Below are 20,168 nucleotides of genomic sequence, written 5' to 3' on the forward strand. Positions count from 1 at the left end.
CGTGGGCTAACTCAGCCTCAGCCAGAGCACCTGGCACATGTGCAACATGCACGAGTGCTCAGAGAGGATTTTTATGTCTCAGCGCTCCACATCACTAACTGTCCCAGAGCAGAATTGCATTACCGGCTCAACTTGCAAATGCATTAAATGAGAAGAACCTTCCCTGTCAACCCTCCCCTAGGTGTGCATTCCCGGCTGTGTCCCCAGAGAAGTATAGAAACATGCTGGGCACATCCCAACATAGTGTGACCTGGGGAAGGAGGCAAGAGGTATATCTATGTCTGTGGTGACTGGAAGGTGCTAAGGGCAGAGATTAAATTCAGGGATGACTTAGGAAGCATTCAAAGTCATTTCGATCACTTACACACTATTGAACCACTGGCTGCTGGGAGGAAAGCAGATCTGTGAGCAGCAGGCAGCAGTGGGGTTTACACAGATTACTTTTTAAGACAAATTACAAAGCAATGGACTCTGGGGATGGCAGATGTTTGGATTTTAGCACAGCACTTAAAAACTGAACAGAAACTACTTTTTCAGATTGCTATGGACTAAAAACCCTGGGCCAAACACTGGCTGAAAGGCTATAAAAAGGTTGCATTGACAGGGAAAAGATGAAGTTAGAGATACCTCCACTTGTATAGGACTTCTCCAATACATCAGGCTTTGGCCAGGGTTTAGCCAATATTGGCACAAGCCAATATGCTCCTAGGGACCAGGATAGACATCTTGGAGAGTAAAGACAGGCTTGTACCTCCTCATTACCTCATTCAAGCACAAGGTGTGCTCTGATCTACAGCTCCACTGCCAAGGGGAGAGGATCAAGAGGAGCCCCAGAGGTGGCTCTGCCCTCCAGGCAGCCTGGGAAGGTGATGCTGTGCTGAACGCAGCCCAGACCCTACAGGGAACAGAAGTAACCTGGGATAGCACCACAGTCACATGTTTTTGACACCTGCATTAACACCATGGAGAAACAGAGACTAGTAAAGGCATGAAGGGCAGAAGTAAACCTGCTTCAGTATCAGAAAATCTTGGTAGCTTATCACCTGGGATAGCGAGGAGCAGAACACCTCAGCTTCACATGTTTAAGCAGATCATGAAGATAATTGCAAGCTTCAGTAAGATGAGCAAGGATCTCTTACAGATCTGCATGCTAAGTTTTTGGTCACCAACAGGTACTTTCAATCTCCTCAGATTGGGTAAGTGGGGAAAATGGCACCAGTTGCAAAAGGCTTGCGAGGAAGAGAGAGGAACTGTGCTGATACCTGGGTACTCAGTAATGGGTGAGCTGTTTTCAGCTGTAGGCTTCAAATTGTTGAGATAAGGGCACTTCCTTTTGGAAGCTTTAACTGTCATTAAAGGCAATACAGAAATCCACAAAGTGCAAACAACTGTCAGGCCTTTAAACCATGAGAAGAGCTCATTAGGCGTGGATTATTCCCAGGAGCAAAGGCTGCAGCTTTGCTGATATTTACAATGACTCGGTTCAGTCGACTTAAAAAAAAAACAAAACTAAAAAAGTCACAATTCTTCAACCTCCAAAAAAGCCAGCAGCAGCTGCAGAGAGCTCCAGCACTGACAAGCACCTCTCCAGGCCGCTGAGCTGAGCCAGCCCTGAGGATCACGGTATCCACATCCTCCTCTCCTGGTCCAGCAAGTTCTAAGTGCCAAAGGAGGTGAACAGACAGACCATCACCAGCATGGGCAGGGGTCTCTAGAAGCCATAACTCTGCAGAGACAGAGGACATGTAGCTCACGGACAAGCTATTCATCTCTAACACAAGCTGGCAGACCTTTCAGTGGGCTCTTGGTATGGTGCAGCACCAGAACTGCCCCCAAAGCCTAGGAGACATCAGCATGCTCCCCATGGCCACTGACTATGTTGCACACAGCTTCCCAGTGACTCCCAGAGAAGGCTAGTGCCAGGTACCAGGGCAGGGCACTTGAGCAATTGTCCTCTCACCTCCAGGTCTTGTTCTGCATTTAAAATGGTTTTCTGGAAAGATCCACATTTTGCTGCATGGGACCATACGCATTGTCCCATGTTTAATGAAGGCAGTGCACTGAATCCTGGGCAGCTGGTTTCATTTATCTCCTCCTTCATTTTAAAGAGAAACCTTTGCCCCTATTATCTGACCTCTTCTTCTGTTGCAGTTAATTACATTAAAGCCCACTTCCCAAAGCTCAGGAATTTCCGGACCTACTTTGTTGCTTGCTGCTACAGAGAGAGTCTGCTAGGAATTAGGGCACCCGCCTGCTGGGGATGCCAAGCAGGGAAGATCCCCATCTTTAGCATGACACCCTGCTGCCACCGCAGCTCTGAAACCAAGACATCTCTGCTGACAGGTGGCCCTCATCCCGAGGAGAGGGCAGCCCCACTACTACCCACAGAGAGGAGAGGTGGGGTGCGACCTGCTCCCTCCAGGAAAGACCTTCAGACATGGATGAGAGGTGCTGCCCACCTCCAGTCAACTAGTAAGTGCATTGATGAGGAAAGACTGGGGGCTGCTTTCTGCATCCAGAAGTACAACTCACACCCATGCCTTTCTCTGGCCCCTGACAACATGCTTTTGCATGTCCCACCACTGAGAGCCGTCTCTGGCCCATGTCATCTGCCCAGCCATGCCCTGGCATTGCCGAGAACAGTGCTGGTGGCCAGGGTCACAATGCTGCCAGGGACTGTTCCCTCCATCAGACCGTGAAGAAGGTGTCAACCCAGTGGGCAAAGCTGTGCCCTGACCAGATTTGTTTAGGGGTGGAGATGGGCCAGGGACTCCTTCATACAGCCCCTTGCCCACAACCTCTGAAGACACTGAACTCTGAGCACTCGTAGAAGGCTGATGTGAGCCCAGATATATAACCTTGGTATATATATTGGTGTGTGCACATGCTTGGGCAACTGGAACCTTTGGGAAATCTGCCCTGTGCTACTACTTGGAAGCATCTCCATCTGCACATTCAACAGGACTGGGTCAGAAGCCATCCAAGCCAGGCAAAAGCATATTAAAGCAACAATTCACACATACCTGTGTGTCTGGTATCTCTGATTTGCCACATAGGACCTGTGACTTTCTATTTTGGAAGAAAATGCGGCATCCTCCAAGATGCCACAGGGACAGATGTTCACTGACTTTGAAGGTGCAATTATCTACTTTTCCCATAAGTAATAGGGATCTGTGCTTCAGAGGCAGCATTGCATAAGGATTTGTCCATTAAATATGCCAAACTTGGAGTTGTGCACAAGACTTCAAATGGAAAACCAGTTGCACAGACCGAGGGAGTATGCCCAGGGATGGAACTGGGGCACAGCTGCAGGGTTAAGAGGGCAATGAATCTTCACCATGTGTGAGGACACCATGGCAGAGCAAAGTGATGGCTGTGAGGAGGATTCTGAGCAGCTGAAACCCACATTCAAAGGCTGAGAGGGTCTGCAGTTACTCATAACCAAACATAACAAACTAAATCACCAGTGAAATGCCAAAACTCTTGGAGCCACTGTCACACCCTTCTTTAGTGGAAATTCCCTGAGCACTTCGAAGCCATTCACATATCCTTCTTCAGCAACACTTTTGAAGAGGGAGGCACACATGCACTTACATATCTAAGTGAAACCATACTCAGAAAGGCTGGTGAGTCTGCTTGTTTCCACCTAGTGTCACTTTTCTATCAAATATATTTCAGATATATTCTGTTTTCACACAGAGAACAGGAATCCCTGCAATACATTCCCTTCTCAATTCCCTTTCTGGATTGGGCATAGACTATTCAAAGGAATAACAGATTTGACAAATTTATAACCAATATCCCAGGAGAACTTTAGGGTTTGGAACTGACATATTCATACTTGAAGTTAGACAGCAGTTTAGTTTCCTGCTAATAATTTTCTTCTTGGATACAAAGGAACTTGTTTTGTTTTGTTTTGCTGTTTGGAGCAGAGGGATGAGACACTGTTTTGACATTTATTCATAAACAGTACAGAAGCCTAGCTCAGAGCTGTAGCCATTGCCAGTCCTCATAATTGCATACGGGTGCAATCTCCAGAGCTGCAAACTCTGGCTGGGGAAGAAGTGGCTCCTATGCTGCAGTGCAAAATTGGTCAGCAGGCAGCAGCTCAGCTCTGCCAACCTTCATGGGGAGCTGCACCAGCCCTCCTGTTCACAGGCTGCTGCTTCAGTGTGGCTGCCCAGCACCAGAGCTGATGAGCACTTCACACTGATCCTATGAGAAATAGTTTCAAAGCAGCCATGCAGGCAGATTCCCTGCACACCAGATGCAACTCCACATCTGAAGCCTGGAAGTTTGTTCCTTCAAGTCATCCAAGGGCTTGGCCCAGTGATCAAGTCCTGTTGCAGAAAGCAAATTCCTGAACTAAGTAAATGCGATCAGCACATCGTGTAATCATGAAAAGCAAATTCCCAGCTGAGACATAGATCATCATTGCACAGCATGAGCCTGTAAATAGCACAAATCCTGCTCCAAATCCTCTGCTACCCCACTGTCCCCACTGCAGCAAGCTGCTGCTGCCTGGCAGGGAAGCACGAAGAGCTAAACACCCAAGCAAGCTATACAGAGGCACGCCAAGCTCCAGGAATGGGACCTACTGGATGCTGGTCATGTCTGGTGCTATAAACCACTCTGAGATGCCAACAGTTGCTTCTGCAGGAGCCTCCAAGGTTAACACACTGACACACAGACCGTGGGTGCACTTCCAAGAAAACCTCATACCTTAAAACTCACCAAGCTCTATTTAAGAGCAGGTCTCCAAATAGTCTTTACAAGAGATGGACTTTACAAACCCTGCTGCTGCACTTCAGAGAAGCAATCTGAGCACCCCATGAAGGTTCACTGTGAAGAACCAACTTGGGAACAAGACCTGTGGGCAGTACACACAAGGACAATTTGGAACCTGAGACCCTGGCTCCCAAGCTCAAAGCCAGTGTCCTGCATAGGAAGTTTAACCCATCATGACAGCAAATCCACTTTTTCTGAGAACAATGGTGTCTCACCACAGTTTTTTAGTCCAGTGAATGCTTGTCTCTGAACTGTATCCTTTCTGTGCAGGAGAGAGTCCTGACCGCCCAACAAACACTTTAGTTCTCAGTTTTGGCAGTCAGTGCTGTGCTTGCATGCTGCCTCACCTTTGCACTGACATTTGCACTCTCACTGCAGAGAGGCATAGCCTGCTGAGGAGTCTACCTCTGGCCACAGCATGCAAACTGGGGCATGTGGAAACAAGAGGAGAAAAGAGATGTTTATGGATTTTCCCTTGAATAAGAAAACCTTTCCCTCCACTTGGTGCTTTTTATACTCAGTGCTACAGCTCAGAGCTTGTCTTGCTCTTCTGAACTGCAGCACTTGTAGCAAATAGAAGAAAAATTAGGTATCAGCATCTCTCTCTCAGGCCCAGCTGAGCCAGGATCTTGGATGTTCATCCCCTTTCCATTGATATCTGCTCCTGGTGCTCCACCTGCAGTGTAGGACACATCTGTGTGTCTGTGGACACCCTTACAAAACAGAATGGGAACTGGGGCACTATATGTGAACACTGGACTAAGCTACCTCTCCCTTCTCTGGATGAACCAGTTTAGGTTCAGACCAGTGGGCATGAGGAGACAGTGATTGGAGTGAGGGCAAAGGGCTTTCATATTGTCCCATATCTCTGTCACACGTGACTTTTTCCTCCCTGTTGTCCCTGCCCAGGCCACCTCTGGAGCTGCCTGTCCTCCCACCCATCTCCAGGGACTTGGTAGTCTAGTGCAGGGGTCTCTTTCCAGAAATCTGGCAGGCCAGACATGCAGGCATTGTATTTTAGCCTGTCTCAGCTGTGTCTCAGCAATAGAGGTAAATACATCCACTCCTGTAATTGTTTGAGAGGCTCAAGAAGGAAGGGCAGAGCCTCTTTCATCTGTTTAAATGCAGCAGGAGGACAAAGGAGGTGGCTGTGGCACATCTGCCCCCTTTGACATCTAGAGAGTGTGTCAGCTCTGTCCTCGACATCTGTAATCACTGCCCTTAGTGCTGGAAAGTAGAAGAAATGGTGAATACCTACTGTTGCCAGGTAACAGCATCCACTGTGCCTCCTGCCACTTTCATGAACCTATGGGAAACAGAAGAAACAACATAAGCCCAGTGTTGTCACAGGGGAAATCCTTAAACAGCCAACACTCATCCTCCATGATGGGATACCAAAGGTGGCCACTGCACCCACAAATAATTTCTAATGAAGTCTTTGGGTTCTTAAATTGAAGAAATACATTCTACTTAATACAAATGCTTGTGGCAAGCACAACTGAAAACAACAGAGTGAAATCCAACTGGCAGCATTGCTCTGGGAATCATTTTAGGGCAGCTAGGGAGAGCTTTCAGACAGCATTCCAGGACCAAGATCTTAAGGTATGCACTAAGTACTGTGACTTTAACAACTCTCAATAGCGATTAAAGAACAAGTTTTAAATATCCATCTTAAAGGGAGATACTTCTGACCCCAAAGTGTATTTAAGCTGAGGAGCTCTTTGCCTGGATTCAAGCAGGGACTGAAAAAAAATTGGAATAAAACGGAAATAAACCCCAGAAAAGTTATTAGATGCAAAAATGCCACCTCCAGCTCAGGAAACTCCTGAGCCTTGGAGGAAGAGAGAAATGGCTGGACAAATCCTGCTAAGTGCTTTCCTTTTTTTACTCTTTCTCTGGCAAACTAATGGAATTCTGAGCTGGGTGCACTTTCAGTTTGTCCCATTCCTGTGACTAACCACAGCATTTTGATGGACAAGGTTTAAGTGAGTTATATATAGGTATTAGTCTTCTACTGGCTTCTGACCTGACTATGTTTATGAAATGCACCTCTTCCAGGCAGCTCCTGTTTGAGTCAGCCATTTCAAATCTTGGGGACCGTATGTCACCTCTGCATCAGGAGCCTGTAGCTGCAGAGGTCCCTCCTGGGCTCCCTGGTCCAGCAACCCAAACTGCACCTCAGAAAACTACAGCTCCCATGAAGAAGCCCAAGCAATTCTTATATTCTTATGTTTAGGGGCAAAGATCTGAAAACACATAAAGGTACACACCAGCTGGACAGGCACATTTTCTGTGTATGAGTGCAACGTGCAGTGCATGGCTGATGCATTTTGGAAGTGACAATGTGCACACATGACAGGAGACATTTGCTTGAGCAAGTGAATATGCTGAGAAAGGAAACAATGCTGTATTTTCTTGAGCCGCTTTTGATGCACAAGGATCCTGGGAACACAGCAGGAATGTCACAGCTGTCCTGACTCTGCAGTACACGGGGATGAGTGGTGCTGGGTCCAGCAACCCCAGCTTCCCCAGGAGAGCCCCATGACCAAAGGTGGGGAAGGAAAGGAAAGGTTTGTGAGGAGAGATGAGACCTTCTATCAGACTAGTTGTCATGGCAGGAACAAGCAGCAGCTCTCCAGCACATGAGTCTCTAATCAGGTCTGAAACAAGAGCAGCAAGCTTCAGGCTAAATATAGCTTGGAAACAATAATTCTGACTTTAAATTAATGACTATGGTCAATTACACACTGGGACAAAAGGGCAGCTGGACCCTGTGGAGCATAAAAAGATGCTGGCAAAGGCAGCAATAATAAATCCCTGCAGTCAGAGAGGGAAGAGATACAATTAGAAATGGAAAAACAGTAAGATGCTATAAACTCCCATAGCACTGATGCATCCCTGATTCTGCTGCCCAGTTCAGTTCTGTAAAAGATGTAAAAGCTGTTCGGAAATGCTTTTACATGTCTCTTGAAGTTCCGTTCCTCCCCAGTTCAGTGGGATGAGGAGACCAGCTGGAACAGCCTTAGTGCAGCCATAGGGAGAGGTGTGAACTCCCCAAAACTCATGCTGGGCACCTGGCAAAAAGGGGATTTTCCAAATATCGTTGTGGAGAGGCTGCTGTTGAATAAAACTAAGTGTGCAGAAATATTCCAAAATAGTCAAAAAACTCAATTCCCAGATTTTAAATACTCCATACAGGGAATGCTGCCTAAAATGTAAGGCATGAAGTGTACAAGAGTGAACTAATAAACACTAAACTAAAATTATGAACACAAGTTATATTGAATTTGAAAATCAATATGTTGCAATTGGGTTTGAAGATTAGCCCAGCTTGCTTTCTAAACTCAAATGCTTTACATTCTGGATGAAAATAAACCATCCTGGACTTTATTAAATCACCTCCTCAGGCTCAGCTTGGCACTCTCCACTCACAGTCCAAAACCATGAGCAGATCAAGCTTGGAGGAAAAAGCTCTCCTGTTTTCCTTGCCATTAGTGCAAATGGGGACTTCTACAGTGGTCTTTGAGCAGGGACTGAAAAAGCAAAGCAAGCCATCAATATAATCAGCAGCATCCCTGGAGCAGCAGAAGCAGGGCATCCATGTATCCCATCTCCCATGTCTCAAGGAAGCTAACTGGCCTCTTGTTAAAAAGCTCCTGAGAAAATGTTGTTCTGGGACACAGACATCAGTCAGGCAGACCAAAAGCAGGGTAGAAAAGGCCCTGGCTTCCTCAGTGTCCCTCTTCTACCTCCTTAATAGCACAATAAATCAGTTAGTTTGAGTAATTTTCAAATTTTATTAGATAAAGATATCTAGTGCAAATTTTGTTTTCAATGTCTGTTTTTCTTCCTTTCTCTTTTCTTTCTTTTCCCTTTTATTGAAATTTTTGCAAGATGAAGCTCAAAAGTTCCTGGTAAAGCTTCAAGTCCTGCCTTAGAGGTGGAGTTGTTCCTGGAGCACCCAAGATGACTTGGACAATGGTCTTTACTGTCCAAGGGGAACCTGAAGGAGCTCAGCAGTCAACGAGTGGTACTGCAGGAACAAGAGATGAAAGCCTAGGGCTGGTGGAGATACAGTAAAACATAGGTATCTGAATAAACAGATTTAGCTGATCCCTTTATTCCTATAGCACCCTTGCTGCTCCATCCACAGATTTTGAGGCATTGAAGATCCATACAGTCAAAGTGACCAATGGTGACATATTTTCATCTGGGATTTCCTGGACTGTGCAATTTCCATGTGTGCAGCACGGAGCAGGCAGAGTGAACCAGTCACTTCTGCGAGAGCTCAGATCGTTGCACATGTGCTGCACAGATGGGCTGGGCTGGTGCAGTAAATCTGCCATTTTCCTACACATTTGGCTCTGTCTATGAGTACCAATTGACCCTGCAGTGCACATGCAGTAAATCCCTCCCAGGATCAGTGGGACAAACTCAGGCAGTGCTGTGCAGGCAATAGGGGCAACTGCTGTAGCGATGCCCTGTAATTCAGACGGGCGGCAGTCCCAAGGCTTGCCTGGCTGGATTTCCACATATCAGAGATCTGGGCACACGTAAAAGTCTTCAAAAACAGTCCTCAAAATCTGCTGGGGCAGCATCTGTGGGTAGGAAGGCAGAACACATCAGAGGCACCTGGAGGAATAGGAACGTTGGGTAGGGTGTTTGTGATACTGAGGATGAGACAGTCACTGAGCTTGATAATGGCTTCTAACTCACAGAAGGTAGCTTTAGATTAGATTAGATATCAGGAAGAAATTCTTCACTGTGAGGGTGATAAGGCACTGGAGCAGGTTGCCAAGAGAAGCTGTGGACGCCCCATCCCTGAAAGTGTTCAAGGTCAAGCTGGATGGGACCCTGGGTAACCTGGTCTAGTGAAAGGTGTCCCTGCCCATGGCATGGGAGTTGGAACTGGATGACTTTTAGGTTCCCTTTCAACCCATATAATTTCATAATTATATAATGTGTCCATCTCCTTACCCTTGCAGCTGCCCATGTGCCAGCATCCCATGCCACCAGTGCTACTTGTAGGGCCCTGTGTTGAGCTAAAACTGAGAAAAATGTAAGTCAACATTGCTCTGTCACTCAAATAGTTCGCAGCTCTGACCCAGAAATGGTATACTAGCATAAGGTGGGACTCACCTCACAGGTCATGAATGAGCTATGGGATAATGGAGCAGAGGGACTGCAACACCACAAGATGATAATGATAGCAAAACTCCTTATTGAGAAACCGTGGGCCAAATTTGACCTCCTCCAGAGCATCACCCATAGCCACATCTCCCAGGACCACGACTTTCACTTGAGTTTAGGCAGATCTCTAAAATACTTCTCCTGTCCTGATTCAATGCTTATCAGCCATGGAGCACCTACTTCAACCTTAAATGAATTGCTATCATGGTTAATTAACCTCCAAGTATGTTATTTCTCATCTGAATGTGTCTGGCCCCAGCTTCCAGCCTCTGGAACTTCTTAGGCTTATTCCTGCTTCATGAAAGAGACATTTGCATTTGGAAATCTCTTCCCCATGCAGATAATTGCAGATTGCCATACTTTACATTAAAAAAAAGGCAATCCTGTAACAAGGAATGCAGCTGCACAAGGAGACAAGTTGTTATTGCAGAGGCACCCGATGGCTCAGCATCTGACTGACTCCTGAGCGCTGGACTTCACAAACATGGGTTATTTCATCTATTACTCCCTAGAGAACTAGAAGCAAACAGACACCCTAATTCTAGGAAGCCCCAAATGTAGGAACAACGTTGGCCTTTGTGTGGTGCTCTGGTGGATCCCTGGAGCAAGGTGGCAGGTCTCTGCCCTTTGAGCCAACAGTGATGGGTAGAAATAGCTTCATCTTGCATCTGAATTGGTTGGTGAGTGGCACTAAGACACAGGCTTCACTTGCTAACTTCTTCAAGTTCCAGTAGCACAACTGAATACCTACAGCAGCTGAGACAGGTACTAGACCCCACTCATGCCAGCTGCTGCAAAGACTTTATCCTGAAGTGCCATATTTCAGACAGGAATTTCAGGTATAAATCTGCTGATATATTGTATTCTCCATCTACTCAGTGTCACCTTTCTTCAGTCAACCTGATCTATGGTAGGGATGCACCAGCCTTCTAGCAAAAAGGGGTTTACGTCCTTTTGAGGGCAGTTCTGCACTCCAGGGACTTAAGTGGATACTTAAGCGGTAGAGAGAGTAGTTAGTTATAACCTACCTCTAGCCTCCACAATACCCTGTGACAATGACTTCTACAATGCCATAGCACACCGTGTGAATAAGCTTCCTCCTTCTTTCCAGAGATTCCTTCCAAACTACTTTCTGCACTGTGGACAAAACACCCCATTCACAGGCTTGTGGGTCTCAATAACATTCCCTCCAAGCTGTCTCTCTTCTGAGCTGAAGAGGAATAGCCTGTTTAATCCCTTCTCACATGAAGAAATCACATACCTATGCACATCCTTGGCTCCTCTCCCTGTAACCTTCCTGGTTCTATTATATCTTTTCTGAGATGAAATGGCTAAGACTGTAGATAGCAATTAGAATGAAGGTACAAGGTGTACTTACACAGTATCGTGATCTCATCTATGTCTTTGCCTACCCATTTTGTTCTTCCTACACAGGTGACTGTGATTTTGGCATTCCAGACATCAAATTAAGTTTCAGCTGCAACAACTATATTAACTCTTTCCTCCTAGAAGAGCAATAGCTAAATCTTTTGATTATATCTCAGCTCCTTGACCCTGCTATATAACCAACTGCAAAATAATTCATCTCATCCTTCACTCCTCATTTCAACATATTTATGAATGGAGTCAGTTATAAGTTCAGTGCTACCAGAGCTTGAGTTTGCACTGCAGTGACCTCCTCCTCTCACTGTATCATTAATTTAAAGTTCCTTCTCTTGCGGCTTGATGTTTTGCACAAAATTCTTGTTCTGGAGCTGTCCTGGTACAGTCTGTGCCACCAGCCTTGTGGTAGCTTGTGTCATATTGAAGTTTCTGATTTTCTGACTGAGACACATTTGCCTCTGCAGGATCACTAAAGAGCCTTAGACCAATTCTGTGCTTATTCTGCCTTGTATTTTTTTCAGAGCAGACCCCTTCAATGACTGGGAAGCAGAAAAGGAAATTACCACCCTAGAGCTCCCAGCTCATGGCCACCTCTCCTGCACAACACAACAGCCTGCTCTCTGCTCCCACAGCCTCCAGTGTGTTAACTAAGCTCCAGCAATGATTAAGTAGAGCCTTCATGTACCACAAACTCAGCTAACCTCTGTTAGCAAGGAGGTACTTTCTCAAGAAAGTCAAACAGCAGTGCTTACGAGTCCCCTCTGTCAAACATGGCATAAGACCTTGTCAACAAGAGGACAGGACAAATGCTTGCATTCATTCCTGAAGTTCACCCAGAGTCTTCCCCCTGCCGTATACCACCTACGGCAGATATTTATTTCTCCTTCTCACTTCAATTTAAACAAACAAGCTCTGTTCATACACCATCTTTGGATGCTGTTAAGGCAAAAAGCAATCCTCAGCTGCTGAGACAGACATGGCCCTCTTCGTTCTCACACTGGCAGAGACACAAGGCATTGTCAGTGATCATAAAAATACTGCCAAAGTCTCTTCCATTTTTAGCACCTTCATTTTGTTTTGTTGGAAGCCAAGTGTACAACCTGTGCTACTTCATGAGCTACAAGCTGACAACTCTCTCCATCACTTATGTACCCACACAGAAACCCTGAGGTTGATTTGTGGTGCAGGGAGCAGGGCTGAAGACTGGGTCAGGTTTTAACCTGACACCTGCCTAGGCTGCCTGCAGACAACCAAGACATCATCTCCATGTCCCCTCCTAAGCCTGGTGTATCCACAGCTGGCAGGGAGGAAGGGCTTTGACACTGACAAATGTGATTCCTCACATTTATGGGCTCCTTTCAGACCACTATGGAATGACATCATCACCAAAAGGAATCAAAGTGACCCAGACAGGTTAACTCTCCACAGGTACTACAAACCAAGAGCAGGAGGCAGTCGGATCATGAAGGATGAGAAACTCTTGTGCCTTGCAAGAGCAGGACTGACAACTGGAAGCTTCCTCACCTGATTCTGCCACCTGGCCAGAGGTGCTGTGGCTCTGTCACCAGAGGGCGGATGCACAGTGGTGACAGCAGTAGGCAAGAAAGTGGCAAGGAGGCTGGAAAGAGGGCAGAGAAAGCCAAGGAGGCACCAGATCTGGTGGCCTCAAGACCTGAGGGGTGAACTATAGGGAAAGACAGTAGCTCCAGACAGGAAAGATTTTCTCTTCTCTAGTGACCTCAGGAATCTCAGGACCTAAAGTGGCCAGAGCACCAGGAACAGAGCATCAACAACAGCCATCCTAGTGCGGGCAAAAGTGTATGCCAGCCCTTGTCCTGCTGGCACTGCAGCTCCTGCTGTGGTGGAGGTAACACCCTGACACTTTTGAGTGTCCAGTGGCAACAAGAACTACACGAGCCAAAGAACAATGGATCATGAGAGCTGCTAGACCAATCTGCCCAGACGTGCCATCCTAATTTCTTTACCTAATGTTCTGATCTTTAATATGTGTTAGCATCTCTCTTTCCTAATAGTTTTCCCTTGTGTTTTTTCTCTTCCAGCACTGAATGTGTTATTCAGCTGTGCATTAACCTTTGGGTCTGATTCCTGATCTGTTGTTAAAATCTATGTTAATTCCTTACAATCTTATAATTTTCCCCACACACAAATTCTGAGCAGTTCTGGGATTCCTGTACCCACAGACACAGTAGGAAGCTAACATAGTCTGCTCTCCAACAGCTCGGGCTGCATGAATGGTCTAATTAACACCTCATCAAACTCAAGTTTTGGTTGTGTCCGGAGAAATTCCCTCTTGCACCTGTGCATCCACAAGACACCATTTCTAGGCTCCTCCACACCAGGCCCCAGCCATCAGAACAGTGCTCCATCACGGCAGAGCCTGACCTTATACCAGCAGTAGCGGTTCTGGTCCAGGCTCCAGGTCTTGCCAGCCCAGAGTGATACTGATAGCTGTGGCTGCTCTGAGTCGTTGCACCATGCAGAGTGGTGCAGGAACTCAGGAACAATAACGTAGCACTGAAGGGGATGCTAAGCTCAAGCTTCTGTGTTTCAGGCAGGGCTCTCCTTCCCTCACCATATCCTGCCTCCATCATCAGGAAGTACACAGCTGTCACCCAGCCCATCTTGGTGTCACCTGCCTAAGGACAATCTTGGCAGTGGGACAGCAAGCACACACTCCTACATGCTGCAAACTTTCAGATATCTGATCTGCACTCGTTGTTTAACAGACCCCAGAGAATGGTGGCACCTCAGGAGGGGCTCAGTTCCACCTTGTCCTGGAGGACAGGCCTTAGGATTGGCTTAGAACAACCTTGCAGGTGTCCATCTCCCACTGTTGAGAGTGTCAGAGCTTGGTGCTCAGCAGATACAAATGCCCAGCTCATGCTGACATTGCCATTATTGCAAGACAAAATTTAAACACAAAGAGTAAGTTTAGCTTGGTTGTTTAAGAGTTAAAAATAGACTGCAATGTTTGGTACACAATGCATGCAACAGAAAAATGGAATTATAGTTAATAATTCACAGTGAGACTTTTCTCTGAGTGTTTCAGGACCTAAGGTTACTCCAGAGGCTTTCCCTGGAGAACATCTAATGCCAGCTTCTACTATTGGAAGATCACCTAGGCTTCTTTGAGCTCTCCTCTCCCATTTCAGCTCATTTCCATTACTACCCCTACCAAAACTCACTTCCTCACTTTGTGGAACAGAACCATGCTAGCTTGGCATACTAATCCACCCATCCCATCTTCTGCTCTGGAGTGTCATCTCCCCCCTCCAGTCTTATTTGAGTCACAATCTTTCACCTGGCATACCTCTTTCTGTGTAGCTGACTTCTACTGTTCATAATTTTTTTTTTTTGGAAGCAAAAAACTTCTCAGATTTGGCATCACCAGGACTATTATCTGCACACACTTCACTCAGGAACCTTCATCCTCCTGTGAGCACTACGTTAGACCATTCATGGTAGTCTAGCACAGAAGACAGAAAATTTGATATTGAGAGCACCTTCCTAAATTCTTTGTCATCTCTGCTGCTTGCTGACTGTGTGGGGCTCATTCAGGACCATGAGAGACATGTCCTGTCTGTGACAGCACCGGGTTCATGTTGAGCCACATTTGACTGATCAGTTTTAGATGCTCCTGCAGAGACAAAGCTCTCAGTAGCACTAACCCAGATACTGAAGAGACCTTGGGGAGCTACTGGGAACAAAGCTCACACTGTCAAAGAGCTTAGGACACTGGGGTTTGTTTGTTCATTCTTTTGCAACTCCATTTCCAAACACTGCAAGTGACTGTTCAGCCCTTTGTGTAATCAGACTTGTTCCTTCTCTTTATGCCCTGCGTGGTAATACTGGGGTCTTTATGTGGAAAGACAAGCAGCTCTTTTCCCACAGGACCCTGTAGGCTGTAAGGCTATGCAGGCACGTGCCGCTTGCTGTGAGCCGCAGACACCGGGATTTGGAGTACAACACAAGGTTTCTCCATGGGAAAGAGAAAACACTTTGAGCACCCCTTGACCAGAGTCACTCTGGCAGACAGGGTGGCAGCACAGGAAACAGCACATAGCTTGGAGAGCAGGCACACTCATCACAACTCTTTCAGACCAGTAAGGGGGTCTGGAGAGCCCCCACCATTCTGTCACCAGGGCTGTAGCTCCTACATATTTTCATTTGAAATGGGGTTTCTGCCATTCTCTCCACCAGACTGTATACTACAGCATTACTCCCAGGATTGCTGTCCATCAAAACGCAGCCCCAGCAACACTGAGCTGCTGGACCACCCTGGTCATGCAACTTGACTCTTCCAACCTCTCCTCCCCAGGACCTGGTTGTGGTGCATGAAGGGTAAACGCAGCAGTAGGACTTCCCTTTCTCTAATAGCTTCTTGGCTCTCATCCCCATTGTTTTCCTTACTCAGACCGCTCCTCCCAGCGCTAATAGATTTCCTGCTGATCAAGGCTACTACAACATTTTGTAAGTCCCCCTGCGCTGCTTTCATGCCCTGTACCAAACATGGGGGCTCCATCAAGCGACTGCTTGCATGGCATGGGCGGCAGCTGTGGTGTGAGTGCAGGGGCTGTTCCCCCACTTTTGTCAGTGGGAGGGATCCTGGTGTCACAGCTGGTTCGACCAGCTTTATGGTCTCTCTGTGCTGCTGGAGCAGAGCTGAGAATCTGGCCCTGGCTCCCTCCACGCCCCGCTGGAGACTGCATCAGTGTGCTGTTTATTGTTTCTGCCAGATCATTCCTGCAGATGTTAATGAATGTTAGACCCAGCTTTGCTCCCAGCAGAGTCCCTTCCACACCTCCCCCTGCCCAGTCTTCTGCACTGGAGTTTCTGTTTACAGTCCTGCTGGGAATTTCGCCTCTGCTGCATGGTCTTCAAGCTGCACAGTCCCAATTCCTGCTGCCAGCAGGCTCCCAACACCTCCTTGATTCCTGTAGCTGTCCAATGTCACCTCCAGGTGTCTGTGTCCCTCACTGTCACCATTCCTTCTCCACCTCTGGCCTTCCCAGACTAGAGACATGCCAATTCTCCTTGGAGGAAGAGGGCTTGGTCAATGAAGAAAGTTGTTACAAGTTCTTCCTCTGCACAGATGGAGAAAGTACAGGGAGAAGAAGTCACCAAACAGTGACAAAGCAATATGTCCAGGAGGACCTGGAGATAATAACATCCACACTGGTAAGTAGAGCTTGGACCCATCTCCTCACCTGGCAGCCCACAGACATGCAGCAGCATGCGCTGTCTTCAGATCCCAACAAGGTGAGCACCTCAGTCTGCCTATAATTGTGAAATGCTGGAAATGCTTGTGAGAGTGTTAATTAGTCTGGCCTAAAATCCCAACAGGTATCTCTGCAGAATTTTAGCAGTATAGACAAACATCTCCCTGGGCCTCTGCTGCTGTGGTGACTCACCTTGGAGACTGTTGGACACTGGAAATCCGAAGAGCAAGCCTACCTGTTGCAAATGGCATCTATCTAAGGAGGGATTTCTGATCTTTTTTTCATCAAAACATCACCACTTACCCTTCCAGGAAAGCGATGACATTCTTTCTGGGCCTCCCAATGTTTGGCCCATAGAGGTGTGCCCTGGAGTAAGTGCGGATAAGCTGCAGCAGGCTTCTCAGCTGAGTGTAGTCCTTCCCCAGCTGACTGCCATTCACTGAGCGGCCAATCAGTGTCCGATAGTTATTGGGTTCTGGGAAAATAAAAATAGACAAATCTTGTCAGCTCTGCTCCTTCATCTGTTCTTCCAGAGAGAGACAAGCAGCTCACCCTGTCACACAGATTGAGCTCTGGAGAGGAGGCAGGCAGCTCTGCAGAGCTGCAGAAGGAACCTTCGAGGAGTGGATGAGAGCCATTGCTTGCCCTCCTGCACCCCTTTTGCTGTGTGCTGGGTGAAGGAACTGTACCTTGGTGTCACGCTCCTGTCCCTGTAGGGATGCCCACTTCCCCTGGCACTGTAGTCACCCTGCAAGTCCATACAGTAGCTGTCCTGGCCATGCCAGAACCTGCAGAGCCCAGAAGCCAGGGCAGAACATTTTATATGCTTAATACCAACTGATAGAAATGTCCAGCTGATGGGCTAACTCACAGCAAGTCTGTCTTAGAGATGTGCTGCCTTATAACAGGGGTCTTTAAATCCATCTGGAACTACACTGTCAAAGCAACCAGGGATCTGCAAATATCCTCTTCCAAAACTGATTACCTTTCTGCTACAGCGAGCTCCATTCCTGTGGCTCTCTTGTTCCCACACTCACCATTGCCCAGCTCCCAGGAGATGTTGTACTTCTTGCTGGCACTGTATTTCAGGAGGCTGAGGGCATTGGAGCTGTTCCAGGAGTTGTTGGGATTTCGGCGCAAAGCATTCAGTGCAAAGATCAGGTGAAGGCCAGAGCAGTCAGCAAAGTTATAGAGTTTGTCTAGAGACCTGGCTGGGAAGAAACAAAAAACAGTTTGCAATTCAAAGGAAAGCTAGTTCCAGGAAGGTTCAAATGATCCTGCTGTCCATCATACCTTGCCTTCTCTGTGGGATGAGCCAGGGTCAAATGCCACCCCCATGACATCTGTAACCGCAGAAATGTACCTGACCTTTGAAACTGGGATAGGATTCCGGGTGTGGGCTCATCTCCTTCCAGCATGAAACTTGGATTCCCTCCACCTCTGTGTCAGAGCTGGGGCCATGTTAACAGAGACAAGTGATTTTATAACATCTCTTTTCATCTGCTCTTGGCAAGGAAAGTTCAGCATTTTCTATCCTTATTCTGCCTTGTATCTTTTTCAGAGCAGACCCCTTCAATGACTGGGAAGCAGAAAAGGAAATTACCACCCTAGAGCTCCCAGCACATGGCCACTTCTCCTGCACAGCACAACAGCCTGCTCTCTGCTCCCACGGCCTCCAGTGTGTTAACCAAGCTCCAGCAATGATTAAGTAGAGCCTTCATGTACCACAAACTCAGCTAACCTCTGTCCTGCACACAAAGAGCGGAGCTTTGTGTCACCTCTTGAGTTGAGGGGGGAGAGAGATCCTCCCTCCTTAGTGACAGCCCAGCCAAGCCCTACTGCTGGTGTGGCCTTCCTGGGGTGGGGTCTTTGTGGGATTCACGTCCTATTTGCTGGACCCAAAACTCCTTGGCTGGCATCTTCCTTTACTATGGCCTCAATGAGCTGTGGGGAGCCAGCAGCAGCAGAGACCAAAGAAAGAGGTGTAACATTAGCACAGGGCACTGGTAGGAGAGACACAATACTTAACGCCTTTTTGTTTCTTAAATTTTCCCTAAAAACTGAAAACCAATCAAATGCCTAATGAAACTAGCAGGATACAAACTCAAATGACAGTGAGAGAAGATCTGCTTACAGAGCAATTAGATGTTTTTAGATGTTTTGAATCATCCCTCCCAGATGAACTGCATCCCAGGACACTCCATGAGCCTCCTGAAGCAGCCTTGGAGATGCAATCACTTAACTGTGAGAAGCCACCAAGGTTGATGAGGTTTCAGGGGACCGAGGAGGGCAGACTGAAGGCTCTGCTTTCAGAAGAGCGGAAGGAGGTGCTGAGGAATTGCAGAGCAGGCAAACTGGCTTCAGGTCTCAGAAAAACACTTGGACGAATAATCAAGTTCCTTGTCAGCACTTACAAAATATAAGGAGATGATCAACAGCCACAGGAAAGTGCCAAGAACAAATCACACTGAAGCAATCTACTGACAGGAGAGCAGGGCTTGTGGGCAGCAAAGCAGCCACTTATGTCTTATACCTCGATGGGTTTTGAGACTTTGAACACAAAGGGTTGCACATGATAGTCTCTACAGAAACTGAGGTAACCCTGATCTAGACTGAACTGCAGTGAGAAATACAGACACAACGAGAACAGCTTTCAGTAATTTGCTGTTAGAGTGAAGGGTCTAGGCATACTGCTCTAGATCTTTTTGCATATTTCCAAAAAACAGTGGGGTATAAAGGAGCAGAAGATGCATCAAACTTGCCATTGCAGTAAGGTGAAACCATGCACCACCAAAGTGCCAAGGGAGCTGAAGGGGATGGAGGAGAGACCACCGCAGGCTCAGGGAATTGCTCTGATCCTGGGGTGATGCTTCAAGATTCCAAGTAGTCACACTGCCCACCTGAGGTGCAAGTGAAATGGTGACTGTAAGGAGCTGCTCACTCTGGTTGGGATAAGCTGCTCACAGCCTGTATGTCTGTATTTATACTGTTGCCTTTCCTGGTCACTGAAAGCCTCAGTGAATATAGAGCCAGCTCTAAGAATAAACTTATTTAAAAAGTAAATTTTTAAGGAGAATCAAGGATTAAGCTAACTGAATAGCTAAAATTTAATGGAATGCCGCAAAGTTATGGAAAGAAGTAAGAAAGAGAAAATGTGGAAAAGAAATTCCTAATCCCTTTCACAACCTTTTCCTAAATGCTACTGGTTGAGTGAAAAGTAGTGGAATTAGACTAATCTAATGTATTCATCCCACTGGTTCAGACACATTAGCTTTTTCTGGATGTTTAGTGAATTAGAGACAGATCCAGTTACTTAATACTCATTTACTTCAGACCCCCAGGCAAACAACTGCACTTGAAATGAGGTTTCTATAAAGAGGATAAGATAGACACCCAAATGACAAATGAAGCTAGCAAAAAAGGTGTTACTGGCCGTTCTCCTGCCAGAAATGAAACCTTTTCACGGCGTGAAACAGTTGTACTGCAGAAGGGGATTTGGTTCATGTTTAGAAGCCACTGCAGAGGACTGGGAATTGATTTTCCATGCATCCATGAAAGAAAACAAGA

The 20,168-nt window shown here is 46.8% G+C and overlaps 1 protein-coding gene across 2 annotated transcripts in view; it reads right to left on the bottom strand.

The window, feature by feature from the left end:
* Window positions 1-20,168, bottom strand: part of HPSE2 (heparanase 2 (inactive)) — a 108,487-nt gene that overhangs the window by 19,548 nt on the left and 68,771 nt on the right. Inside the window, exons 4-6 of one of the 2 annotated variants that reach the window (XM_071564491.1) lie at window positions 17,639-17,812; window positions 16,905-17,076; window positions 6,047-6,094 (exon numbers count right to left, since the gene is read on the bottom strand). In XM_071564491.1, the coding sequence (XP_071420592.1) occupies window positions 6,047-6,094; window positions 16,905-17,076; window positions 17,639-17,812 (394 nt within the window). The remainder of the gene's footprint in view (window positions 1-6,046; window positions 6,095-16,904; window positions 17,077-17,638; window positions 17,813-20,168) is intronic. The other variant, XM_071564492.1, reaches the window with a different exon arrangement.

This window comes from Pithys albifrons, chromosome 9, assembly GCF_047495875.1.
Source record: "Pithys albifrons albifrons isolate INPA30051 chromosome 9, PitAlb_v1, whole genome shotgun sequence".
Classification (NCBI taxonomy): domain Eukaryota; kingdom Metazoa; phylum Chordata; class Aves; order Passeriformes; family Thamnophilidae; genus Pithys; species Pithys albifrons.